A 26,989-nucleotide genomic window follows, 5' to 3' on the forward strand; every position below is an offset into this window, starting at 1 on the left:
ACTTTTTGTCTGATTGAGTGTAAGGAAAATAATTCACATGTGAGTTACATTAATTGTCCGACGTTGAAAAATAAGAGGGGGTGACCAACATATATGCAAGCTAGCTATTAACGGACTCCTTTGACTTTGTAAGTGAATCGAACTCTCCAAATGGTGATCGTCTCTCCGGGATACAACAAGCTTGTGCAAAATGTGGCGAACAATGTACACATTGAAGGATGAGAGAGAGAGCTCGGTGATACTTACAGAAATTTGTTGATTCTAATAGAGTATAAAACATATTCCTGGGCCTCAACCATTTAGCTTAAGCTTAAACTTTTGGCTGAATTGGTCCTTTAACATGGTATCGAAGCCTGCATCACACAAAGGTCACGGGTTCGAATCTCATCCACTCCCCACTTTCAAGTGGAATATTAAGCGCAGGGTATGAGGAGGGCCCATGTTGCACCCACACTTCTAGCCCGACGGGCTCTCATATAAGGGGGCGTGATAGAATATAAAACATATTCCTACACCTCAACTATTAGCTTAAACTTTTGGTGAAATTGGTCCTTAAAGAGATTCTGCTCACCTTTTCTAGATTAGAATACTGTAATTCTTTACTTAGCCTTACGATAAATTATAAAAGTTTCCAAACTTTACTATTAATGATCAAAAAGAAAATTGTACTGTAGTATTTCATAACTTAGAAAAATTATTGATATTTGTTGCTTCATTTCGAAGAAAGAATTGAGTAGTAACATCCACAAACTCCTTTTTTTTAGGTGTTTAGACTCTTGATCACTCAACCAAAGCAGACTTTTTGTGATAAAAAGCTTCAGCAGTGGGCTCATTATGGCGTATACGGGTCTTGTATCTCAAATTGGGTCGTGCTGAGTGTAAGATTAGGCCCAATTAACTTTGAATGAAGTGGTGAAAATTTAAAAGCCCAATGGACTAGAAGCCCTTGGAAAATCTTCTTGGGCCATACCAGCCCAATAGGGATCATACCATGCAAAAGACTAAAATGAGTTGCCCCTTTGGCCTTTGCCCTGTTTAAGGGGCTGATCTACTTGAAAGTTGTAACTTGTTTACTCTGTATCTCCGGGGCTCCGGTTATCTTATATAATTCAATCCAAACTCGAGCCATAACGAAACATGAATATTGACATTAATTAACTCAAAAACTAATATTGTTTGGTTCATTTTGTACTTCATGGCAAATTATTTGACAAACAACTAGTCGATCAATTAAGTTGATCATGTAATTATAAAACATACATAGAAGTATAGAACCAACAAGTTTCCAAACCTGTTTTTAGTCGGGATATGATGAAAGAAAATAATGTTAATACAACTTTGAATCAGAAAACCCAAAATTAAACTAATTGAACAATTGCAAGTTGCAAGAATAATACAATTATTTCATGCAAGTGAGAATCATGAATTCATGATGACACAAACATTGTTGCATCTTGCATGAATCTTCAACTATATACAATCCATTGACTTCATTAATAAAAACAAAATAGATCTATCATGATTATTGTTTACATAATAACAAGCACCTATCAACTAATTACAAATTAAAGTCAATGGTATGTAAAGACTAAATGATCATCACAAAAATCAAAGCATACATTCTAAAATTAGAAACTAAGTTTTATCATTCAACTTTACTAAATTATGCGTATCCTCAAAAAACCAATCTTTTTCCTCCTATTTTTTTTGTTCTTAATCTCTACCAAATCCATGGAAAATAGCACAAATCTTTCTGATCTTTGCTTGATTCAAGTATGCAGCTACCGCGAACCGGTCAATCGATACGTTCAATTTCCATTTCTACTTAGCAATGAGTCCCTTCCAAGGCCTTGTGGGTATCCAGGGTTTGACTTGTTATGTAACAAAGATTATGAGCTACAAATCAACCTGCCTAATTCAGGGGTGTTCTCTGTTCAAGAAATAGATTATGTTCATCAAAAATTATGGCTTAATGATCCTGATAATTGTCTACCAAAAAGGCTTCTTTCACTTAATAATGCCTCAAATTTCTTTGGTAATAATTCTCCTTTTAGTCCTGTTTTAGAACAGGATTACTGGTTTTTTAATTGCTCTTATGATTTCTTCAACTCTTCGGATGATCATCAAGCGAATCCAATCGAGTGCATAAGTGGGCAAAGTTATGGGGTTTTTGCTACTCCCTTAGAAAAAATTGTAAAGGGTAATTCTTCTTTATGTGTTAAAATAGGTCCTATAAAAGTTCCTGTAAGAAAAAGGTCTAATAAAATTATGTACACTTCTTCGGAACTTAAGGATGATATTATGCTCACTTGGGCTCAACCTCACGAGTGTAGGGAGTGCTACAAAAGAGACGGAAATTGTAGGTTCAAGAGCAATTCTAGCTTGGAAGTGGGGTGCTTCAACCTTCCTCGTCGTGGTAAGTCCCTCTAACTATCTACTACCTCTATTAAATGTTATGTGCAACCTTGGGGTATTATTTGTGAGATATAAACTACTCTAAAATTGCACATAACATTTAACGGAAGTAGTATATTAAGCTATCTATCTCGAGTTTTACCATATATAAGTTCTAAAGGGTGAAAATGACCTCCAGTTTTCAAAACAACGGTCAGATGTGCATGATAGGGGGTTTTAACCCTTTTTTTTTTTTTTTTTTTTGTTGTTGTTGTTGTTGTTGTTTTCTATGTTCATCAAATTATTTCTTCTTATATATATTTGATTGGTTAAATCATCTTAGGTTTTTCAAGAGGAGCAATGATTGTTATTGCCTTTGCATTTGCAACACCATTAGTATTGGTTACTATATGCATTACATACTACTCTATCAAGGCGGTTTGCTTAAGAAGGAGAGCAACAAATGCAAGACTTACAAGTCTTATACTCACCTCAACAGTCACTCCGCAACCTCAACATGTCATTCATGGTCTCGACCAATCAATAATCGAGTCATACCCAAAAGTAGTCCTTGGTGAAAGTCGGAGACTGCCAAAGCCGGATGAAAAATGTTGTCCTATATGTTTGGGTGAATATTTGGCTAAGGAGATTTTAAGGACAATACCGGATTGTCGCCATTGTTTTCATGCTGATTGCATTGATGAATGGCTTCTTTTGAATGCTTCTTGTCCTGTTTGTCGATATTCTCCTTCCCACGTTCAAGAAAATAATACTTGATTAGCTTACTTAAGTTCATAGACTCGTAGTTATTGTATGTTACCAAGTTCTTAAGTCAAAATTGTAGATAGTTGATTAAGAAAATTGCAAGACTATAAATGTAGGAGACAAATTTTGTTTGAGTAGAAGAATGAAACTATGAATCAATGCTCCTTCAATCCTTTTTTTGTATATCAAGCAATATTTGGTTACGTTGTTAGAAAAATATTGGACAATGTTAAACCTAACTCTTAAAAACTTGGTTGATTGACTTTTATTTATTTATTTATTTTTAAGTTGGAACCAAATTGTTAGGCTTGGCCTATTCCTATTTGATTCATGAATTGTTATTGGATCTACATTTAAATATACCCTTAATAAAAAAAAATGTGCATCCCTTTATGTTGCAATTAAAAGAGAACCGAAGAAGAATGTGTTTCTAATTATTATTTAATTATAATGTAGAAGACATTCATTGTGGGAAATTTTGTGATGGACAACCAAGTTTAGTTTTTGAAGCTTAAATTAATTTTGTTTGAACAAGTAGTAGCTTTATTAAAAACAAAATTTCTTATAAAATACAAACTTAATACATCAACTTGTAATTGATTAAGACCTAATCATTTGTTATATCATTATTTTAACCTTCCACCCTTCAATTTCATTAGACACAATTAATAAACAAACCTTGTTAATGTTGATGTTCTTCGCACGTCAGCCAACATGTCTAGCTAGATTTAATTGTACCTCTACGTACCCTAAACAAAATTTATGATTTAATTTCATATTTTCTACCAACCATTATATTACTAAAGTCAATGATAATGAGCAAAAGATGAGGACTAATTGATATGTATCAAAATATTGTAATGTTCTAGAACAAGAACAAGTCTTCAAAGTTGATACAAATGCAAATCCTCAAAATTTCAATCTTCTTCCTCCTAATTATAATCCTTTCGTTCTTAGGCACGACGAATTCCAATCATGAAAGCTCAAAGATGGTTGATCATTGCTTAATACAAGTATGTAGCTACAAAGAACCGGTGTCGCGGTTTGTTCAATTTCCATTTGTGATCAAGAATGATTCCATGCCATGGTTTTGTGGGTATCCAGGGTTTGATTTGATATGCAATGGAAATGATAAGCTACTAATCGACCTACCTAATTTAGGATCTTTTTCTATTGAAGAAATAGACTATATTAATCAAGTGTTATGGCTTAATGATCTTGATAATTGTCTTCCAAAAAAGCTTCTTTCGATTAATGGTTCAAGTTTTATGGGTAATAATTCTCCTTTTAATCCTTATTTAGAGCAAGATTATTGGTTTTATAATTGCTCTAATGATTTCTTTAATTCTTCGGATAATCTAAACATTACGCTAATTGGGTGTCTTAGTAGTACAAATTATGGGGTTTTTGCAAGTCTTAAGGAGAAAATTGTTGAGGGTAATTCCTCTTTGTGTAGAAAAATTGGACCTATTAAAGTTCCTATAGGACCCAATAAAGAGGACTATTCTTTAAATTTAAGGAGTGATATTAGGCTCACTTGGTCTCAACCTAATGAATGTGCGAAATGTTATGGGAGAAATGGTCGATGTAAGTTCAAGAGCAATTCTAACGTGGAAGTGGAATGTTTCAATCTTCCTAACCATGGTAAGTTCCCCCTTTAATTATTTAATTACAATTTTCTATCCATGTACAAGTTTAACGTCTAAGGTAGATTGTTGCGTAGAAAATTGATCTAAGACTTTCTTTCACTAACTTAACTTGATCAATTATTAGTCATTTGGTTTGCTTTTGATTCAGTTCAGCTCAACTCAACTCGATTTTAGTTATATTCAGGTGATGATAACTAGTGATCTAGCTAGTTCGGTTCAAAGTGAATTTAGCTTTATTTTTCAAGTCCACTAGCTTGGTTATTCGATAATTATTTTTATGTTTTTAAAAGAGATATTATTTTTCGACTGGTCATATCAAAATTGTTAGTATGTTTTGGAAGCGGCTTAATTGGGTGATTTAGTTAATTATTAGTTGTCCAAGTCGGTTTTATCAATCCTACCTTTACTTCATGGATGACTTAAGATGATAGATATGTTTATACTTAATGTTTAAAATTGAGATATTTTGATATCACAAGTACATTTTGAATAAATTCACTCATACCCCTTTTATTTATTTCCAGGGCTAACAAGACAAGCAATAATTGCCATTGCCTTGGCATTTGCTACACCATTAGTGTTGGTTACATTTTGTATGCTATACTTCATATTAAAGGCGGTTAATCAAAGACGAGGGCTTGTAGGCGCTGCACTCGCCCAAGCAGAATCAGAGGATCCGCAGCCTCAAACTGTTGTCCAGCAGGGTCTAAATCGAGACATAATCGAGTCATACCCGAAGGTAGTCCTAGGTGAAAGTCGAAGACTACCGAAGGCAGATGACATGTGTTGTCCAATATGTTTGGGTGAATACATGCCAAAGGAAAGCTTAAGGACAATACCAGATTGTGGTCATTGTTTTCATGTTGATTGCATTGATGAATGGCTTCAATTGAATGCCTCTTGTCCTGTTTGTCGAAATTCTCCTTCTAAAACTACACAAAATAATGATTGATAGGTTCATGTTGTACATAGTCTTTAAAAGTGCATATTGTACATATACGAAGTATAATGGAAAAACGGTTGTACTTTGTACAAAATTTTGTTAGCCTATGAATTGAAATAATACTCATGTTGTTTTTGTTTTCTCAATGTTGAACAAATTAACTCATAATTATTGACTAATTAGTCTAAGGAAAATTTGGTTTTAATAATCTCAACTTTGACCGATTTTCTTTAAATAATCTCAACTTTCGATTATCACAAAGTCTTATATGTGGCTAGCGGCTAGTCACATAGTGTGACCACTTCACATAATCACATACAAGACAATTAATTAAGTATTAGGGGATTACGGTGATGAGCAAATGGGTTACCTTAACGCGTATGTAGGTTACTTAAATGAGAAATAGAGGTTACTATCTTAAATAAGTAGAATTATTCTTTCATTTTTTAAAAACAAAATAATAGGGGTTACTCGAATGAACAAATAGAGTTACTTATTTCTAAATACTTGAATTCACTCGTATAATGAATCTGGGTTACTTTTATGGACAATATGAGGTTACTCTTATGAAAAATTGAGGTTACCCATACATATAAATGAAGACTACTCTTATAAACTAAACTAATGTGGTCACACCGTGTGGCTAGTCACATACAAGACTTACTGTTTGATTATTATTGAATAATCTAAACTTATATAGGTATCTTTCTAAAATAATCAAATGTGTTATTTTTGCCTAAATATGTTAAATAGTTCGAATGAGTTTTAAATTGTACTCGTATTTGTGTTGTTAGCCATGTACTAGGTTAAGTCCCGTGTCATGCACGGTCATAATTAAATTTTACAACAAATAAACAACAAATAATGGTGTTGATTCAACGATAATTTATCCAAAAAAATTATTTATAAAAAATAACTTGAATTTTAATTAGTTTATACCAATACTAAATACGAAAGGTTATTGAATTGAATTGTATAAATAAATAAATATCGTAATAGAAACTTAGAAGCTATAAGGTTTTATATAAGAAAATTAAAATATTAGCTTAGGTTAGTACCCATATACGAACTCATATACATTTGTCCTTAAATTGTTGACACACTTTGATCGACATAATTTTAAAATTTAGTTGAGTTCATTTTACTTTAGGATAATTAGTATTCAATAATCAACTTTTTAAATATATCTTTAGTGAGTAGTAGGGGTTTTTTATTTTTTAAATAATCACATAAATGTTTAGAATAATTAAATAATTTTCCAATATATGTTGTGTACAAATTTATTTTGTTCTTATAAATGTTACGTATAATTTTAAAATTAATACAAAGTATGCTACCAAAATGATTTTTCTTTTTTTAATTAAAATAAATTTTATTATCAAATGATAAAAGTTGGAGAAAAAAAATTGATATTGATTATATTATAACAATTTGGAAAAGAATATATTCCAATACATTATTTTTAATCAATGTTAGTATTTTTGTAACTAAAAGTTTCCTAGTATATAGAATATATGTTAAAAATTTAATTGAATATAATTGGATTAAATTATATATGTTGTCAAAAAACTAAAAAGGAAAGGAAAAAAAAGGCGGAAAAATTTTTAACCGGGAAATGACAAATGTCATTCCTAGTTTCGCCTTTAGTATAGGTTTATTGATGATTGATTGATGGTAATTGCAAAATATGCCCAAATTGAGGATAATATAAGATTTAAATAAGCCCATTAACAATTCACTACTTTCTTCAGGCTTTTTATATCGGCCCATAATTCACTAAATAGCTACCCACAAAGGCTACATTTAGTAGCTCAAACCTTCAGCCCTTAAATTCGTTGTGTTGTTAGCCATGTTGTGATTTTGATGTAGTAATGAATTTACAAGTATTTAAGATTCTGAGCTTGCTCACCTAGGTACTACCTTCGTTAAATATTATGTGTAACTTTGGAGTATTATTTATAAAATATTTCAAAGTTACACATAACATTAGGAAATTCATACGCTCTATGGACGGAGTCAAAAGTGGAGTCTTGGTCTGCGCTAAATGAGAAAATATCATTCCCATGGAATGTAATTTGTGGGGCAAAACCTCACTCACTTTGAACTTCGCTTATCTGAATGAAAGTCTTTCTTAGGCGGCTTAGGGAAAACCCTGCGGATATCGATTCCGCCTTGAATAAGTTCCAAGGTCTTCCATACTTGTAACAGATTGAGGACCTGATTCATGGGCCTACTTCTACTTCTCTTATAGGCTTTCACGGTCAACAACAGGCTTGGCCATTATATGGATGTCCGTTTCGGTAAAAAAAGGGATAGATTCTCAAGCAGTGAATTCGTCGAAAAGACTATCAGTTGATTCTCCAAGAGTAAGAAGGCATTCCCTCACAACCTAGCATGAATTTCGTTCCTCCCTCCTACTCCTCGTCCATTAAACAATAGAAGTTGTCCTTCAAAGAGGCTATTCAAAGAGGGGATTGGTGCAAAGACCTTCTTTGTCCTTTCCTAATCGCCTATTGCTTATACTATTGATTCACGAGGTAGTATTTGTATTTCCACTTCTCAAGCAAGCCCTCAAGGAAATTCAGACTGGATCGCCTTGCTACTATTGTTAGCAACAAATTCCTGAGGAGACGGAGAAAATTATAGTTGGGCAGCATCATAAACCACTTGCTTGCGAGTTGCAACTACGATAATTAGCCTAAGGTCGTGGATGTATCCCTATCCCATACTAGGACTTGTGGGTGTTCATTACTGTCATACAGAGACTCCAGTATTTTTATTTTTATTTTAAGGAAAAATGAGCAGGTTTTTATTAAATTCAAATTGATTTCCATCAAAGTTGCTTGGAGTTATATGAAAACCAGCTCTGATCCATAACTAATAATTGTGTAATTGTATGAACAACACAACAGTACAAGTACATATAACTTTGTATTTAATCCATATCTTATTAAACAATATCATCTTTTAAGATTAATTCCATGCCTTATCTATGTATATACGAGTATATATACTAATTTTTTTTAAAAAAGCAGCTTGTATTAATAAAATTGGAAGTACGGAGTATTTCACAGGTTTGGTCAGTTCATTTAACATAACCTTAATGTACATTCCCTTTTTATACGGATGCATCATTGTTTTACATAAAAGTTCTGTCATGGCCTTTTGTCCAGTAATTAGTGACGAACTCCATGACACTCTTCACGGTTTGAAAATGTATTCAACACTTCCCCATAAAAATTGCATCAACGAAGTACGTGAATCTCAACATATATATAAAACTATTTCATACTTCAACGTGATGGTCCGTGGTCAATTCTCATCAAAATTGAGGTGTAGGATTCGATTCAGGACTTTTTTTTTAGGTAAGGAGAAGTGCTCTTCCAGACCGGAATCTCTCACGAATCTTTCCGGCCCGAATTAACGGATTAAGCACTTTAAGAGTGGGGGTGAAAGGTAAGGAAATCTCCACTCTAAAATGTCTCTTGTAGACTTTGATTATATAACCTCATGGTTAAAAGATGCAAACCTTATCATTATATTAAGATTTGCTTGATATAACATTTGATATGTGGGCATGGGAGAAATAACAATTAGGATTAAGATCTTGTTGGGATTGTAAAAATACGGGCAGTGTTTTGGTAGTAAGGGTACAAGTAATACTCCCTTGGTGGACTCACTAATATGACTTTTTAATTGTTTTGCTATCTTATACAATGATCCAACATTTTTAAAGTTTATATTAAAATAATTTTCATCCTCGTAAACTCAAATATTTCACTACCTCTACTAAACATGCTTGGACATTTGGCTATATTTTTGTTGTACCGATAATTTGTTTGCTTTTGACCAAAAAAACTATCACAATAAAATGGGCTCATGGTACAGATAGAAAGGGAAAGAGGGAGTACTACTTCCCCATATACCTGATCCCAGCGACACGTAATCAATTTTTCTTTAATCAGAATCTTCCCTTTGATCAACATTTTTTTTTTTTGCTACACATTCTGCTGTTCATTGATTTCAATAATCTACAAGTAAGAATTATAAAGTACGAAGTAGTAGATTTTTCAAGGGATTAATTAACATGAAAATAATGCATGTTTTTATTATTAAAGTATTTTATACAATCAATAAAACCATCAAATATACTCCGTAAGCTCATTACAAATTTACAAGGTATGACTTTTTTTTGAGATAGGTTGGAAGTACGGCGTAAAATATAGGAGAGCAATTTTAGAAGTGATTTTGTTATGTAAAATTAAAAAAATGCAAGTAAAAAATAAATACTTCCAACAAAAAGAATAAAAAAAAATGTCAATAATCTCTACTAACATTACTTGCGGTAGGGATGGCAACGGGTCGGATTCGGAGCGAATTATGCTAAATCCGACTCCGACCCTACAGGAAGTCGAAGGCTAAATCCGACTCAAACTCCGAGACCCCGACTCCGACTTTAATATCCAACCTCTAACTCCATTTCAATTCGACCCGACTCTGAGTTTTTTTTTCGTTAGAGAAATTGGGCTATTTGGACCTTTACAACCCACACCCAATGTCACCATGACCCACACCAAAATCCAAGATCTATTGGAGTTAGTGTCGGATAATCAATTAAAGTCGGACTTTTGTCAGAGTCAGTTTTTTTTCTCGGATTTTTTGTAAGATCCTACTCCGACCCTTCTCCGACTCGGAGTTGGATTATTTTAACGGAGTTAAATTCGGATTACTTTTTTCTCGGAATCAGAGCAGATTTTTTACCTCGGATCGAGACGGAGTAGGGTCGGATCCGGACTGAATTGCCATCCCTAACTTGCGGAAAGTCTAACACCGTGACAAGTTAAATTAAAGTTAAGTGAAAACTCTAACAAGCCTAACCTTAAACTATGGTCTTATATACTCGATGAGCTTAATCAATCATACTAAAATTCGAACGACCAAACTCTATTTCGCATAGCTCAACTCAGCTCATTATTACAACTTATGTCACAAAAGATCCATGTAATGTAGATTACATTTTTTTCTCAAACAATAACCTCTCATAATTAGAATTTTAGATTATCTTGTTTGTATTTTTCATATTGAGAATGAATTTACCATACACTTTTTATGCATGTACCTGTTACCTGTATTTAGAAACAGAGTTGGAACAAATACATTGATCCAAACTTCAAGAACTAAGGGCCCCACCATCCTGTTCCAGGGACACGTAATCCAAATTATCATTATCAGAATCTCATCCTATCGATCAAAAACTCCGCTTTTAAAGAATTCAACAGAATTCAATATCATAAAATATCCTAAAATTATTTATGTTGGTGCAAAAAATATCTTATAAAAAAGTCTTACGATTAAAATAATACGATATACTTCATACAATATTACTTTTCAAAGGGCTAATTATGATAGTGTTACCTAATTAATATGACCATCTAACTAACGTACGTAACTCAACTAACGGAAGACAATCCAAATGCCGAAAGTCCCTCGTGTCAGTTTATCCAATTTAACTTCTAAACTATTCACTATAATTTTTTAATCTTTTGGTACTATTAGAACCGAATTCATGAACCAAATTCCATTTTTCTTTGTTGATTTTGTTATGCGTGGTACAAACTTTAATCAAAATTAGATTAAGAGGTAGCTTCTTTTAGAGAATTATGTATCATTGAATGATTCCTGTTATGTATGATTTGACTCTTAATAATACTTTTATTATATTAATCAATGTCCAAATAAAATTACCCCGTATCAATTAGCATATGATAAATAAATAGAAAAATAGGAAGATTAAATAAAGTTATTCATTAACTTCGGTATCATTTCATGTTCATATGTTGATGCAGAGTTCTTGTAAATATATACTGTACTTCGTAGTTTACCAATTTGAGATTATCACGTCTTAATTAGTTAACTACGCTAAATCACTTTAATATATTTTCGTGGCCCGTAATACACCAAAAATAGATTTACCTTCAACTCTCAGTACTCTAAGAGCATCTCCAATGGTTTAATTGTAAGGACTTGCTTGCAATATAAATAAAATTTTAAGCTACATGCTTATCATTGGAGAACAAAAAATTGAGCAACATGCTAGCAATTGTAGCCTAAACAAGCTACATGCTTGATTGTACAATAGACAAATATATTCCACTAATATTGTAACATGTGTATAATTATTTATTTATTTTTTATAATTTATTTTTTACGAACTAAAAAATGTTGTAGCTTACCATTGGAACACTTTGTTGCTAAAAAGTGTTGTAGCTTAAAAATTAATGTGAAAAGGCAAGCTACAAAGTATTGTAGCTTGCCATTGGAGATGCTCTAAAAATCCTACAAATGGAGAGGGAAAAAAGAAGGTTGATCCACCAGCTCAACTAAAAGCATTTGTCTAATGTGTTTAAAAATTATTTGGTTTATCGAGTAAGAAATGTATCCTAGACATTACTTTTAGAAGAGTCTTACAAATTTACAATATTTCTTGTTCGTACTTAACCTGTCGGTTTTTGACATTTGGAAAGTTAACTTGACTCTTAATTAATTAGCATCTTGATTGACATTTTATTATTGGAATGGTAAGCTTAGAGTTAGCTGGTAGCTGGCACTCCATCATTTATTAATTAATCTTCTTTTTGGGTTGGTATTTCAAATTTATAAGCAAGTTAAATGAATTCATAATAACTGAAATTAGAGATTATAGCAAGCTTACATTTGGCATTTGTACATTAAGTTCCTCAACCGTTTAGTACTCTTATTCAAACTTGTAAGTTACTTCCTCCGTTTTTATTTAGTTGCAACACACCCCTTTGACACGCATGTTAAGGAATATATTAGACTAGGTAAATGAATAAATTAATTTACAAAATTTTAACACCTATAAGAAGAAAGGAATAAGTTGTTACGGTTTAAATTTCATAGCTTAATTCATTTGTTTACCTAGTTTAATCACCTTATCGATAAGCGTGATAAAAAGTGTGTTACAAGTATAAAATAACAGAGGAAGTATTTGACATTTCAATCGCATTCATTTGATTTTATTTTTGACACACCACAACATTATTCGTAATAATTAATAAAGTTAAAAAAATTGTTTTGCGTGGTCCAACTGGCACATGGTATTTTATAAATAATAAATTTGCACCTTTTTTATATCCCTTGAATCAATACGAGTACCATTTTACTAATATCATTAATAGGTTGTGCATTGTACGGGTCAATTACTAAATCACACTTATATATATAGAGAGAGTATTCAAACATGTATCATATCCCATATAAACCCTCATAATTACATTGTGTTGCCAAATAAAAGCAAAACACAACTTCGTATAGAAGTTTTTAATTATGAAAATGATAAATATTAAAGGAAAACTTTCACAATGTAAGCTTAATTAAGCAAAGAAAGATTCTCGTTAATGTCGGAATAATTTTATTGGAGTAAAAGAAAACCTTTAAATATTTGAAGACATTTGAAATAAGAATTGAATTATAAATTTTTAAAATAAGAATTGAATTATAAATTTTTAACACATATTGAAAGAAAATAACTATTTTCTCAATTTTCCTAACTAATTTCTAATTAAATATGAATATACAATCCCAAAAGTGCATAATTTTCATATTTAATTAGAAAATTTCAATTAAATTATATTATTAACTATTGTTAACAACTCGTAAATAACTAAACAACATAATATATGTAGAAAACCCAAAATTTAAAAATTCAAATGAAATATATTTTCAAAGCTATGTTAAATAGGGTAGCTTAAGAAGGAAATATATATATATATATATGACATCATCCTTGCATTTTGAAGGGAAAAAATTAAATAAAAAGTGACACGTAGGCAGTGATGACATCAGCGGTTGTTATTTTAGTGTATATATACTAGATTAGCTCCCGTGCGATGCACGGATATTATAAAAATAATTTATAATTATGTACATTTTTAAGTCAAATTATCACTCAAAATATGTAAAATCTTTGTATTAACATAAACAAAATTGCAAAAATTAAAATAATATAATCAAAAGAAAATTTATGTGTACAACAAAATTTAGTGGACTTTCTAATTAGAAGGAGTAATCAAATAAATACATGGTTAATATTTGCTCTCTTTAAGATTATCTATGTGTAACAATTTTTTTTTTGGAGAGAATATAACTTAAGATAATGTATTGTATAAAAGTATGTTGTAGTTAATATTAACTTTTCAAAATTAAAAAAATAAATAAATAAAAATTAAAAAAGTAATGAAAATTGGAAGAGAAAAAAAAAAAGTTTAGGAGGGAAAAAATTGAAGGATAAGCTGACACGTGTATAATTTGAAAAAGGGATGATGTCAGCGGTTGTTATTTTAGTATTAACAAGATAAGTCTCGTGCGATGCATGACATAAAAAATTTCTTTGAATAAATATTTATTTTACATATGTCCCTCGTATGAGATAAATTATAAAAACCTAATCATTAATTGCAATGTTATTTAGATCTAACTAATTTTGAAGAAAAGTATAAATTTAAGTAAATTATGCAATAGAAGTACTCTTTAACTGAGAGTAATTATATTTTGAAGCCAAATAGTAACTCAAATTCATCATAATATAATATATGGAATATAATATAATATAATAATTATTTTCAAAAAAGAAAAAAAAAAACTATTGTAATAATTTAAGGTAAAAAAATAAAAATAAAAATATAATGTTAGCAATTAATTTAGGCGGGAAAATTTTCAACCACAACTTGACATGTGTACGATTTGAAAAGTAATGATGTTAGCGGTTGTTGTTTTAGTTTATTTATAGATTATAGATAGATAGATAGATTATAGATAATAAATAGGTAAGTTCCAATAAGTTAACGTTGAGAAAGAATAATGTTACGGGAGTACAAGTGTATTTCTCTTCTTTTGATAAAATCTTTAACTGAGTAAACTTCGTAGAAAAATAAGGAAAGTTTAAAAAACAAGCAGTATTCATACTAGAAAAGTAAAATTAAAAAAGGAAATAGAAATGCAAGAAACATAAACTCAACAGAGGTCAAGCAAAAGATACTAACGACTACTCAATCGCCACGTTTTCAACCCACAAATCTAAACGGGTCCCACACTTTTTAACCCCACTATCAAAACCGTCCGATTAACTCTCCACGTGTTTCCTTCCTTCCATCTGAACCGTCCACGTCTTTCGTCAGCTAATCCAGCTATTGGGGTTCACTTCCCCAGCAATGACCGCCGTATCGCTAAGCACGTGTCATCAACATCATTTCCAATCCAACGGCCCACATTTCATCTAACTTTTCTTATTTTCCTTTTTGTATATATAACCACCTATCTTTACATTTTGCAATGGTTTATATTTTCCATTATTTTTTTTTTAAAAAAAAATTAAGAATGACACTAAGAGAAATCTCGTTGCCGGAGGGAATCTCCTCTACGGCGGCGCATGCTAGTACGGTAGACCCGCAAAAGGCGAAGTCATCTCGGAGAAGAAGAGTGGAGATCCAACGGCTGAAATCGAGTTGCAGAGAATCACAAAACGGCGTCGTTGAGGATGTTAATGACACGTGCGGCGCACACGGTGGGGTGTCGGTGATGGGAAGAAGAAGAGAAATGGAAGATGCGTTAACAATGGAGAAAGAGTTAGTAGAATTAGAATTAAAAAAGTACGATTATTTCGGAGTGTACGATGGTCACGGAGGAAGCCACGTGGCGGAAGCGTGTAGGGATAGGATGCATGCGATACTACTGGAGGAGATAATGAGATGGGACACGTGGAGGAAGAAGAGTGGGGATGACGTGGAGGGTGTTGATTGGGAGAAAGTGATGGGGAAGTGTTTTGAGAGGATGGATGAGGAAGTGGGAGGTGGTGGTGATGAGAAGGTGGAAGAGATGACGGTTGGGTCGACTGTTGTTGTTGCTGTTGTTGGTAAAGATGAGATTGTTGTTGCTAATTGTGGTGATTCTAGAGCTGTTATTTGTCGCAACGGTGTTGCTGTTCCTTTGTCACTTGATCATAAGGTATTTCATTCTTGTTATTGTAAAATTTTCAAATTTTATGTTCATTGTATGTCCGTTCGTCTCTATGACTTCTTCCTATTTCCACGGTTTTTGTATCGTCAAATAATTACTCGTATGAATATGTACTCCGTACATGATATTGTAGAAATTAATGGTGAATTTTGGACCTTGCTAGTTTTTGTGTATTGAAATATGGTAATTTTACAATTAGTAATGGAAAAAATTGGCAAAAGGTATGAAAAAGGAGTTTTTTTTTTTTATTTTTTTAAGTCGTGTTTCGATCCGATGATATAGAATGAAATTTAGCTAAAAAGAAGTTGGTAGGATGATGTTTTAATGAGGAATTTTGTAGGTGTGATCAAACTGAGTTTTTAGGTGAATCGTGCGTGAGTCATAGGTGGTGAGAAAACCGAAGAGATAACATAGGTTTTTTTTTTTATCTTATTTTTTTACACAGTAATTTTTCTTGCAACAATTTACCATTGTTACGAATACTAGGTGGAAACGTGCAATGGATTATCTGAACTTATTTTCCCTGAACTTATATAGGTAATCTGAGGTAACTATATATTTGGCTTGACCCCCAACCGCCTAACCTAGTGGGGCAGTGGTTGTTTCGACTCAAATCCGAATTAGTTGGCATTAATCTGAGGTTGTGGAGTGTTTGCTAGTAGGATCTGGAACAAAGGCTAGACATTGAAGTGGTGTTTGGTTGTCTATGAGATTTGCCACTAGAAGATTAGAGATATGTTTGGCTGGAATGGGAATGGATCTTATGATTTGATTTCTTTTTTATAAATTGCCAGCTTGGTTTTAGGCTATACATATAATTGGGTTTCACACACTTCTACTTATGAAATCAGAACAAGAATGAGCAAATCTGGTCATATAATAATAAATATTTAGATTATCCTTGATAAAAAATACTATATGTGGGTGTTTACGTGTGTGATTAGGATTCAGTTCGACTGTTCGAGACTTAGAGTTGAGTGTATTCACAAAATTACCTTATATCGTGGGTTTCTTTCTGATTTGCACTTAGCAAATTAGAAAAATCAAAGGCGATGGAATTTGGATCTACACTCCATAAAGAGTTGTAGCATTGGTAAGCGATGAAATTTCCAACTTTAACAATACAAATAAGGTTGCGTACATTTGATCCCCTTGTTAGAACTTTTGTTGGTAATCACGGTTGACCCTGTGCAATCTCTATAGAATGTAGAAGCATGACAAATCCGAGATATGGGCATTTGTGATCACTATTCAAGATCGATCATAAGATAAGGTAGGTCCCCCCTTTCCCCTCTTCCTCTATGGGCTCTATCTGAAAATTGAAAGTAAATGCGAAGAACATAAAAGATTGTGTACAATCTAGTTTATTGTCTCATCCAATTTCGTACATTTAATGTCGAAGCACACGTATATGAATAATCAGTTTGTATGCCTCTTTGTGTTGCATATATATGGCTCAATTAGGCCCCCCGCATTAATTTGTTTAGGTCAAATCATTGAATGTCTGTCTCCATTGCGTTATTCATTTCGTTTCTATCTTATAATTTAAGTGTTACATGCTAATAACGTTCAACTTCTTCTTAGCCTGACAGACCCGACGAGCTAGCTAGAATTGAAGCTGCTGGTGGTCGCGTGATCAACTGGAATGGTCATCGAGTTCTAGGAGTTCTTGCAACTTCAAGATCAATAGGTATTACATATTTCTCTACTAGTCCTTCATATTGTATGATGGATTTAACCCTACACTACTATCAGGAGTATAGTGTTAAAACAACTATGTGCTTGTTTCGTTGTCTTGTAATCAGAAATCGAGGTTCTCACACTATTAGCTTTGTTTTGATTCCAGGAGACTATTATCTAAAACCGTATGTGTCATCTATTCCAGAGGTAACAATCAGCAAAAGAACGGAAGCTGACGAGTTTTTGATACTGGCAAGCGATGGTTTATGGGACGTTATCTCTAACGAAATTGCATGTCAAGTGGTAAGACGATGCTTTATGGGCAGGATTAAGTCGCAAGAGTTCTTTAACCAGATTTGTAAAATAAGCAGTAATCGTGCAGAAGTTGCAGCTGTTTTACTTGCCGAATTAGCCATTGCTAAGGGCAGCAAGGATAACATAAGCGTTATAGTCGTAGATTTTAAAAAATTCAGTAGATTAACATGTTGATAAGAGGTAAAAAGAAAAATGTGTCTTTCTGTTTAGTCAGCCCAGAAGGATTGACTTAATTTTTGACATTCTTTCTTCTTTATTTTCACATTTTGGTTGTTGCAACCTGTAAGAGGTTTCTTGTACAGCAAAAATTCTACCAAGAAAGAAAAATCCGATAGGTTGTGTCGGCGAGATTTTTACTAAATGCTAATTAAGCAGATTGTTGATATTAACAATTTTACTAATACGTGTTGTTTCAATAATTGCTTCCCAAAATTAATTTCTAATTTAGTTGTAAATAGAATCAAAGTTGAGCTAAGGTGGTTGAACAAATTTGATTTTTCTTAAGGTTGTAAATAGTAATTTAAAGGCCTGTTCTGATTGACTGAATTGAGCTGAACTGAACTGAATATTTTATGAGAGAAGGAAATTAAGAACTGAACTGAACTGAATTGAAAATAATCTGAAGAGAATAGGCCTGTTCTAATTGACTGAACTGAGCTAAACTGAACTGAACTGAGCTGAATATTTTATGAGAGAAGAAAATTATGAATTGAACTGAACTGAAATAATCTGAAGAGAACATACCCTAAATTTGGTGTTTAATCAATGGGAATAGTTGGTGTGTTTGTACAATGTGTATCATAAAAGTTACAAGTATAAACGTAATTGTGTATTTGATCTCCTTCTCTTGGGAAGGAGAGAATTGTAGGTCTCTCTTAGTGATTATGATAAGTGCTAAGGTTAACATTGTCATGTCATATTGAGGTAATTGCGATAACTATTAAATTAAATCTAAGCCGTTTAGGCTTAAAACACCTTAAATATAGTATTGTGGTAATTGCAATTACCATTATGTCTAAGTCATTTCTGTTGTCAAAATAGCATGTCTATTATCAAACGGAGGTATTAACAACTTATATATGCAACGTATTTTAAATCTAAATTAAAATCTATATTTATTAATATATATTCAAAATTCAATGATATAAAGTGTCACTATTTTGATTTGTATTGTTACGAGGAGCATAAACCCAGTGCAAGATGGAAGAAGGTAATGGAAATACTATATCAAACAAAATAACTCTGTATTATGGATTTAGACTGGGGCCTGTTCTCTTCATCTTATTTTCAGTTCAGTTCTTAATTTCCTTTTCTCATAAAATATTCGGTTCACTTCAGTTCAGTCAATCAGAACAGACCCTTGGTGTAGACACATTCTAACATCATCTTCTTAAAATCTACAAAGTTTTAATGGGACAATTTTCAACAAAAAAATAAAAATAAAAGCCTGTTAATTTCTACCATCCTTATTAACGTGAAAGTCAATGGGATGTGGAAGGAGAAAGAGACATAGAATGTTTTTTACATCCATTGCTATCACTTGTAAGGGTCTATTCACTTCGGCTTAATTTTAGTTCAGTTCTGTTCAACTCTAATCAGTTCACTCCAGTTCAGTTCCTTATTTCCTTCTCTCATAAACAATTTAATTTAGTTCAGTTCAGTTCTGCTCAATTTAGTAAATCAGAAGAGGCCCTAAGACTTCTCAATTCACACTTATGAATGAATTATTTCAATCACTATATAAAATATTAACAATTTTTTTTTTACAAAGATGTAATATGGTAAATCAAGGCAAATTTAACAAAATTTTACAAGACTTTAATTTCTTGGACTATAAATAATCAAAAATTTGTTGGATTATATTGCTACAAATAGTGTATAAGTCAAAGACTCTAAGTGACATGCATGTAAAAAAAATGGTAGAATTGTGAAGTACTTTTAAAGATGGATCAACTACAACGAGGACGTCCTAATGTCTAACAGTTAGACATTTAAAAAAAATAAAAAATAAAACTAACAACCTTTTATACTGCTGCAAGTCCTAATAGTACTATTGAGATTTTTTTTATAAGTATTGTTGAGACTGTCTCTTATATTTCTGGAAATATATATTGTATTATATATATATTTTTTTTTTGACAAGATACACTGTATGATTGAGAATGTCTAGTATTACTCTCAAGTTTGCCATTATTTACAAATTTGCCAGTGTTAAACATTTGTCAATGTCTAACTGTTAGACATTAGAACTTCCTCACAACAACATTTCTTTTTTAACAAGATTGGCAGTTGGTCTTTTCTTTCTTGTTTTTTTCTCTTGAAAGAAATGGGGCCTTTGGTCCTTCTAAAAACTTTCTTGGGCCTTTGTTGGATCGGACTAGCAAAACTGATATGGACTATATATCATCCTTCCTTTTACTCCATATAATTTTATTTTTTTATTTTTTTTATAGGATACTAGCTTAATTCTCGTGCCATGTACGGTAATTTTAAATACTTAATACTTATCATTAGTTTAATATTATTATTTAATTATAAAAAATTATACCTAATTGCAAAATAGGATGAAAGTTCTGTAATTACAAAAAAGAAAAAAAAAAATATCACACTAAAGAAAATCGAGAGAATAATATATGCACGACTAATAAAAATAACTATGAATTACATTACAAAGTTATAGATAGCAAACTATTATTGCATAATATTGTACAAAAAAAAATAATATCTTTGTTTGAATGTGTACAAATGAAATATACTTATCAAATACGAAATGAAATGTTATTGTATAGTTTGTATTAAAAACTTCTCTAAGAAGCTTTGGCCAAAAAAATAAAAAAAATAAAATAAAAATTATAAAAAAAAAACTTTTGGAGGAAAATTTTTTAACCAGAAGATGACATGTGTCATTCCTGGTTTCGCCTTTATTATAAAGTTATAGATGACAATATGACATCCTTCCATTAACTCCAAATCTCCATTATTTACTGACTTTACTCGTATTTTCGTACTTCTTCCATTCCATAAACATTGTAGCATGAGGAATTTTACGCACCTTAATGAACAATTTTAACCTTAAATATTTGTTAGGAAAATTGTGAGGAAGGTCCTTTTAAGTGGTCGACCTTGTGAGAAAGACCCTTTTTTTTATATATATATATATATATATATATATATATATATATATATATATATATATATATATATATATATATATATATATATATATATATATATATATATATATATATATATATATATATATATATAATTAAAAAAAAAAAAAGGTGGCACTGAAGGTCCTTTTATCCATTTTGGGTTGTGTAGAGGGTCCGTTGACTGAACTCCGGCGTTGACTTAATTTTTCCGGCCAATTAAATGCACGTGACTACTTATTGAACTTTTTTTTTTCTTTTTTTTTTTCTTTTTTTTTTTCCCTTTCCCCTATTCTTCCCTCGATTTTCCCCTTTTCCCCAATTGAAACCCTAACTTTAGCCCAGACAACTCAGAAATCTTGAATTCTTATCCTTCAAATCACAATTGAAGGACAATCAAAGCCTATAAACAACAGGGGAATTAGGTAAGGTGAGAATCCTTTGTCAATTTCAGGTTTTGTTTCGCAATTTTGTAATTTATCATTGAATTTTTTAGATTATAGCTGCACATAATGATGAAGAGGTGTAATTACTGGCCAGTTGCCAGGTGAACATCGTGGACTCATGAAAACCCAAGAAGGAAGTTTTGGTCTTGCAAATTCTTCAATTTTGAAACAGGGCAGAGTGGTTGTGATTATTTTCAGTGGATTGACAGTGACATGGTTGGTTCGCAGAAGGATGTGATAAATGTGTTGTTGGCTGAGAAACAAAGGATGGTGATTGATCAAAATATCCTTAAGGCTAGAGTTGAATGTTTGGAGCATGAGAAAAGAAGACTGAGTGAGCAGGTTCAGCAAATGCCAAGAAATGCAACTGCATACACTGTGGGTGCTAGAGATAGTGTGATTAGTAATGATCAATTGTTCATTTTGCTATTGTTTTGTGCAATTGTGTTAGTTTTAGTTAGTGTTTTTGTTGTAAAAGTGTTTGGTTAAGGTTGTAATAGTTGGTTAGGTATTATCAATGTATTTGAAAGGTGTAATGAACCAATTTGGTTGATATTATCAATGAAATGAAATGAACACGTATTTGGAAATATTATGCTTTAATATTGATGTTTACTTCATTCCAAAGCATTCAAAATCCAACACATAGTTTCAAAAGGCTATCAAACTTGTCCTTACACAAAACAACAAAAGGATATCAAAATTTTCCATACATAAACATCAAAGTCACTTAAATATGAGTGACATACAAAGCATGAAACTTAATTTAAGCTAATAACTAAGACTGTGAGGTTGATCCCTGCAGTATAACACTAATAGATGTTGTCTTCTGCTTCCTGTGGTCTTGGGGTTTGGAGGAAGAACTTTCTGCTTGCCTTTTGCTTGGCTTTTCTGCTTGTGTAATATTCCGTATTTTTATGTATTTTTATAAAGTATTTAAGTATTTATAAAATATATTCTTAAGGGCTCAAGTATTTTAATTAAATATTTTATAGGGTTAAAGTATTTTAATTATTAAATTTTATAAAAGTAAAATATATTTTGGGCAAAACATTTATTAATTATTTGGGCTCATTTAAAATATCGTATGTAATTTAGTCATATATACTTTAATTGGAATAACCCATTTCATTTAAATAAGCCCAACCTTTATTTAAACCCTTGGGGGTCAAATATTCCATAACCTAAGCCCATATATTTACTAAGCCCAAACCTACCCTATACTTTCTACTCTATAAATATCCCTCAAACCCCAAAATTTTCCCACACAAAGAGACTCAAAAATCAAATTTTTATCAAAGTAAGTATTCTTTTTCCTTTTTCTTATTTTTCTTTCTTTCTTTCTTTTCTTTTTCCTTCTTTTTCACTTACTTTTTCTTTCTTTTTTTTCTTTTTCATGTTTCATGTGTGAAACATCACCCAAGGCATACACGCAATGGCCTCCACTTGCTGCCACCTCACCTCATCGGCGTCGCAGCCACGTCATCGCCAGCCGGCCACCACCAACGGTGGTCCCCTTCTCTCTCTTCCTTGTTTTTAATTTAATTTATATATATTTTGGGTATTATTTTGATTGTTAAATTATTACTAGTATGTTTTATAATCGTGTTTTAATGATTAAAGAGTATAAATTTTAGATTATAAGGAGTTTTAATTTCAGATTTTATAAAGTATTAAAAGTTAGGGTTTTAATTATTAAAGTGTTGATTTTTAGGGTTCTAATTAGCAATTGATTTGGGGGTTTTATATACTCATTGATTGGAAGTGTTAATAAAGCTTAAAGATTGTATCTTTATGGAGTTTTAATGATTTTTTATTTAAAATAAATTACTGGAATTTTATTACAAGTACTACTTTGGGTGTTTTAATTAAAGGGGGTTGATTACCCATAAGTAGAGAAGGTTTTATTTGGTTTTAATATAATTTTCAGATTTATTTGAGGGGTTTAGACTTTAAAAAGTGTGCTGGAATTTCAATATAAGCATCATAATTATGTTTTTATTTTGGGGTTTTAATTGCCCACTTAAAGAAAGAGTTTTAAAGGTTTTAAACCAAAATTTCAGCTTGTTAGAGAGGTTTTAAAGTGTTTAAAAGTTGCTGAAATTTTGTGTAATCAAGGGATTAATTGAGTTTATATACTTGGTATTGTAGGAGACTTTAAGTTGAGTAATTTCTAGCATTTTGGCGAGTTGGAAAGACGAATTGAGGTACGTTCGCGTACTTAGCATATTTTTGATGATGTAGTAACATGCTAGGCTTGATTAATTAGTCCCAAGTAATATCATGCTAGACTATGATTGGAAATTATGATGTGGTTGATATTGGTGATTGAATTATGAAGCATGGTTTATTTGTGATGGATTAATGATTGGAAAAAAACAATAATCGTTTGACATGTTGTATATGAACCACACTTTTATTTATGCCATGATAAGAAGCATGTTTAATTAAACTAAATGTTTAATTTGGTTTGGAATATTAAAAAGGAATTTTATATTGGTTCATATATTTTTATTGATGCTATAAGCATGAGAAAGGAGCTATTTAAGTGTCTTTGTACACAAGGAATGATTAAAATGTAAGGTCCAGATTAAAGGGTTTACCCCATATAAAAACTTAAAAAAAAAAAATCAGCCCCTTCCCCTTCTTCTTTCTCTCTCCTCTTGAGTTCTTCTTCCGTTCTTTTCTTTTCCCATTGTTGATTAATGTTCTGCGTATGACGAACAATTCAACCATACTCCATTGAATATCTTGCTATCAGGTTTGAATTTGGAATTTGGGTAAATACAAGTTATAGAACATGATGGGCACTAATTTATTACTGACGAAACTAGATAATTAAACATGAATTGTAGGGTCTGCCTACTATTGTAACAATTTTTTAATTGTAAAGTGGTCATTTTATTAATTAACAAGTTGTCATTGTTTATTTATTTTAATGTTTTATTATGTCTTTTTATTTAATTTGATTGTTTAAGTTGAACTTATGTTGCACATGTCATTTTTCAGATTTTTAATATGGACCATTCCTATTCCAATGGAGAAGAATCTGGGAGTAGGCGTACAGAAATTGAGCATTCCACACCTAACAGAGGAGAAAATCATATGAAAATTGTCAAGGAATGGGTGCCTATTTGTGAGGATGAAATGAAACCAAAAATAGGCATGGAGTTTGAAAGTTTAGAGGAAGGTGAGAAATTCTATAAAAACTATGCTCATCATGTTGGATTTAGCATCCGTAAGTCATCTAATAAAAAGGGAGAAAATGGTGAGAACAAATATAAGAAGCTTGTTTGCTATAAAGAGGGTTTCAAAGTACCATCAACGAACGGGAAGAAAAAATTGAGAAAGAGAAAGTTGACCAGGGAAGGGTGTAATGCCTGGGTGGGATTTAGAAAAAATATCGGAGGAAACTATGAGATTTATAAATTTTATGAAGGTCACACCCATGTCCTTGCCACTCCTAGCAAGCGTCACATGTTGAAGTCAAATAGAGAAGTTACAAGTGTGCATAGATGCTTGTTTAAGTCATATACTCGGGCTAATATTGGAGCTAGTAAAGCACATCGTCTAATGAAGGAGCAAGTAGGTAGTTTTAGGAATGTAGGATGTAGTAAGCAAGATTTGAAAAAATTTCAAAGAGATCTGAAAGTTTATATTAATGATGCGGACTCAGACATGTTCATTCAAAATTTCAACAGGAAGAAAAAAATTAATCCATCATTCTATTTTGCATATGAGGTTGATGATGATTTGCATTTAAAAAGAGTATTCTGGGCCGATGGCATTTGTAGGAAAAATTATGCTTTGTATGGAGATGTAGTGACATTTGATACTACATATGATACTAATCGATACAAGATGATTTTTGCTCCTTTCACTGGGTTGGATAACCATAGACTTTGTGTGTCATTCGGTGCTGCATTTCTTGCGGATGAAAAAACCGAGTCATTTGTATGGTTGTTTGAAAAGTTTTTGGATGCTATGGGAGGTCATAAGCCTGTTTCTATCATCACTGATCAGGATCCTGCTATGAAGGCAGCAATTGGACAGGTATTTGACTCATCCATTCATAGATTTTGCATTTGGCATATAATGAGAAAACTTTCTGAAAAAGTGGGATGTTCATTAAATAGTGATGATGATTTTAATACTCAGTTCAAGTCATGTGTGTATAGTTCAGAGACTCCAATTGAATTTGAGGAGGATTGGAAATTAATTATTGAAAAATATAAACTCCAAAATAATAGTTGGCTATCACAATTATATGACATTCGTGATATGTGGATTCCAGCATACTTTAGAGATTTGTTTTTAGGAGCTGTTTTGAGGACCACATCTAGGTCCGAAAGCGAAAATAGTTTCTTTAGCAATTTCTCAAATCCGCATTTGAGTTTAGTGGAGTTTTGGATGAGATATGAAAGTGCTATTGAGTTGCAAAGGTACAACCAGTCCATTGAAGACAATGTATGCTCTTCTTCAAAGCCTGAGTTGAGGACAAATAGAGATTTAGAAAGGCATGCAAGTGAAATGTACACCTTCTCAAATTTTTACAAGTTTCAAAAGGAGTTTTGGGGAGCTTGTATGGATTGTGAAATTGAGGAAAAAAAAGATGTAGATGAAGGGAAATTGATAATAATTGCAGATGTAAGCTACAAGAATTCCAAGACAAGAAAGATAATTTATAACCCTTTAAATCATATTGCTCAGTGTTCATGTAAGATGTTCGAATGTGAAGGGATCCCATGTCGTCATATCTTGTGTGTTTTAAAGGGAAAATGTCTACCTGAAGTGCCAAGCTACTATATTTTGAGCAGATGGACTAAAATTGCAGCAAGCAAGCCTATTTTCAATTTGGATGATGATGTTCAAGAAGGGAATTCACAAATAAAATGTGAAGAAAAATTAATTTCAGATAATTGGTGCAAATTCTTAAATTGCATGGATATAGCAGGAAGGGACCCAGAACAACTCACTATTGTGTTGAAGGGAATTGAAAATATCTCGACACAATTAATAGAGTTAAAGGGTAATGTAACCGAAATCAAGACAAATGAATTAGAGTCTTTTATTGGATTGACTGCTCCAGAGGAAGTAGAGATACTTCCACCCAAACAATCCAATACCAAGGGAAGTGGAAGTGGAGGTGGTAAGAGACTTAGAGGAGGAAAGGAAGTGTCAATGGAACAACAAGCAAAAAAGAAAAGACATTGCAAAACATGTGGAGAACAAGCTTACCATGATAGTCGAAATTGCCCTACCAAACAATTATCTTAGGTAAGGTATTAAAATTTTCTTCTCTTGTTTTCATGTGGTTATGTTGTACTTATTATATTTTATATGCTCATGCTGTTGTTTTTGCTTGTGTTGTGTTTCTAGTGATTTTGCTCGTGCTAGTATTTGTCTTGTGCTGCTGTTTTTGGGCAATGGCGACGTCGTTACAGTGAAGATGAAGATGTTGCTGCTTTTTCTTGAGCCTTATTATGCAAATGTTGATGCATTTGTCCACTTGTATTAGACTTGGTCTTGTTATTCAGATACATGATTATAATTTTTTGTAAAACTATTAATGTCGTATGTTATCAACTTATCATGACAAGTCTAATAGTC

At 31.9% G+C, this 26,989-nt stretch overlaps 4 protein-coding genes across 5 annotated transcripts; all 4 read left to right on the top strand.

Annotated features, from left to right (window-relative positions):
• The first annotated feature begins 1,656 nt into the window (after window positions 1–1,656).
• On the top strand, window positions 1,657–3,171 carry LOC145564339 (putative RING-H2 finger protein ATL21A). The gene is made up of 2 exons (XM_081624655.1): window positions 1,657–2,416; window positions 2,738–3,171. The coding sequence occupies exons 1-2, from the start codon at window positions 1,666–1,668 to the stop codon at window positions 3,169–3,171; spliced, it is 1,185 nt and encodes a 394-aa protein (XP_081480781.1). The 5' UTR covers window positions 1,657–1,665.
• An 887-nt stretch (window positions 3,172–4,058) lies between these two features.
• On the top strand, window positions 4,059–5,760 carry LOC145564340 (putative RING-H2 finger protein ATL21A). Its single transcript, XM_081624656.1, has 2 exons — window positions 4,059–4,803; window positions 5,333–5,760. Exons 1-2 carry the CDS (start codon window positions 4,059–4,061, stop codon window positions 5,758–5,760), a joined length of 1,173 nt encoding a protein of 390 aa, XP_081480782.1.
• A 9,359-nt stretch (window positions 5,761–15,119) lies between these two features.
• LOC145564341 (putative protein phosphatase 2C 8) lies at window positions 15,120–18,159 on the top strand. Of its 2 annotated transcripts, none has more exons than XM_081624657.1 (3): window positions 15,120–15,774; window positions 17,371–17,476; window positions 17,633–18,159. In XM_081624657.1, exons 1-3 carry the CDS (start codon window positions 15,148–15,150, stop codon window positions 17,953–17,955), a joined length of 1,056 nt encoding a protein of 351 aa, XP_081480783.1. In that variant the 5' UTR covers window positions 15,120–15,147; the 3' UTR covers window positions 17,956–18,159. The 2 variants fall into 2 exon arrangements, with proteins under 2 accessions (XP_081480783.1, XP_081480784.1); XM_081624658.1 differs by having other exon boundaries at window positions 17,672–18,159.
• Window positions 18,160–21,592: 3,433 nt separating this feature from the next.
• LOC145565576 (protein FAR1-RELATED SEQUENCE 5-like) lies at window positions 21,593–26,656 on the top strand. Its single transcript, XM_081625533.1, has 3 exons — window positions 21,593–21,825; window positions 22,185–22,278; window positions 24,389–26,656. Exons 1-3 carry the CDS (start codon window positions 21,593–21,595, stop codon window positions 26,654–26,656), a joined length of 2,595 nt encoding a protein of 864 aa, XP_081481659.1.
• Window positions 26,657–26,989: the final 333 nt, after the last annotated feature.

Source organism: Chenopodium album, chromosome 10, assembly GCF_948465745.1.
Source record: "Chenopodium album chromosome 10, dcCheAlbu1.1, whole genome shotgun sequence".
Classification (NCBI taxonomy): Eukaryota; Viridiplantae; Streptophyta; class Magnoliopsida; order Caryophyllales; family Amaranthaceae; genus Chenopodium; species Chenopodium album.

Bases quoted from the DNA above. Each gene is read 5' to 3' on its own strand.
- LOC145564339 (XM_081624655.1), top strand. From the start codon at position 1,666: ATGCGTATCCTCAAAAAACCAATCTTTTTCCTCCTATTTTTTTTGTTC. The intron at 2,417-2,737 runs GTAAGTCCCTCT...AAATCATCTTAG, and splicing joins CTTCAACCTTCCTCGTCGTG to GTTTTTCAAGAGGAGCAATG.
- LOC145564340 (XM_081624656.1), top strand. From the start codon at position 4,059: ATGCAAATCCTCAAAATTTCAATCTTCTTCCTCCTAATTATAATCCTT. The intron at 4,804-5,332 runs GTAAGTTCCCCC...ATTTATTTCCAG, and splicing joins TTTCAATCTTCCTAACCATG to GGCTAACAAGACAAGCAATA.
- LOC145564341 (XM_081624657.1), top strand. From the start codon at position 15,148: ATGACACTAAGAGAAATCTCGTTGCCGGAGGGAATCTCCTCTACGGCG. The intron at 15,775-17,370 runs GTATTTCATTCT...ACTTCTTCTTAG, and splicing joins CTTTGTCACTTGATCATAAG to CCTGACAGACCCGACGAGCT. The intron at 17,477-17,632 runs GTATTACATATT...TTTTGATTCCAG, and splicing joins TGCAACTTCAAGATCAATAG to GAGACTATTATCTAAAACCG.
- LOC145565576 (XM_081625533.1), top strand. From the start codon at position 21,593: ATGGTTGGTTCGCAGAAGGATGTGATAAATGTGTTGTTGGCTGAGAAA. The intron at 21,826-22,184 runs GTTAGTTTTAGT...TGATCCCTGCAG, and splicing joins CTATTGTTTTGTGCAATTGT to TATAACACTAATAGATGTTG. The intron at 22,279-24,388 runs GTAATATTCCGT...GTCATTTTTCAG, and splicing joins TGCTTGGCTTTTCTGCTTGT to ATTTTTAATATGGACCATTC.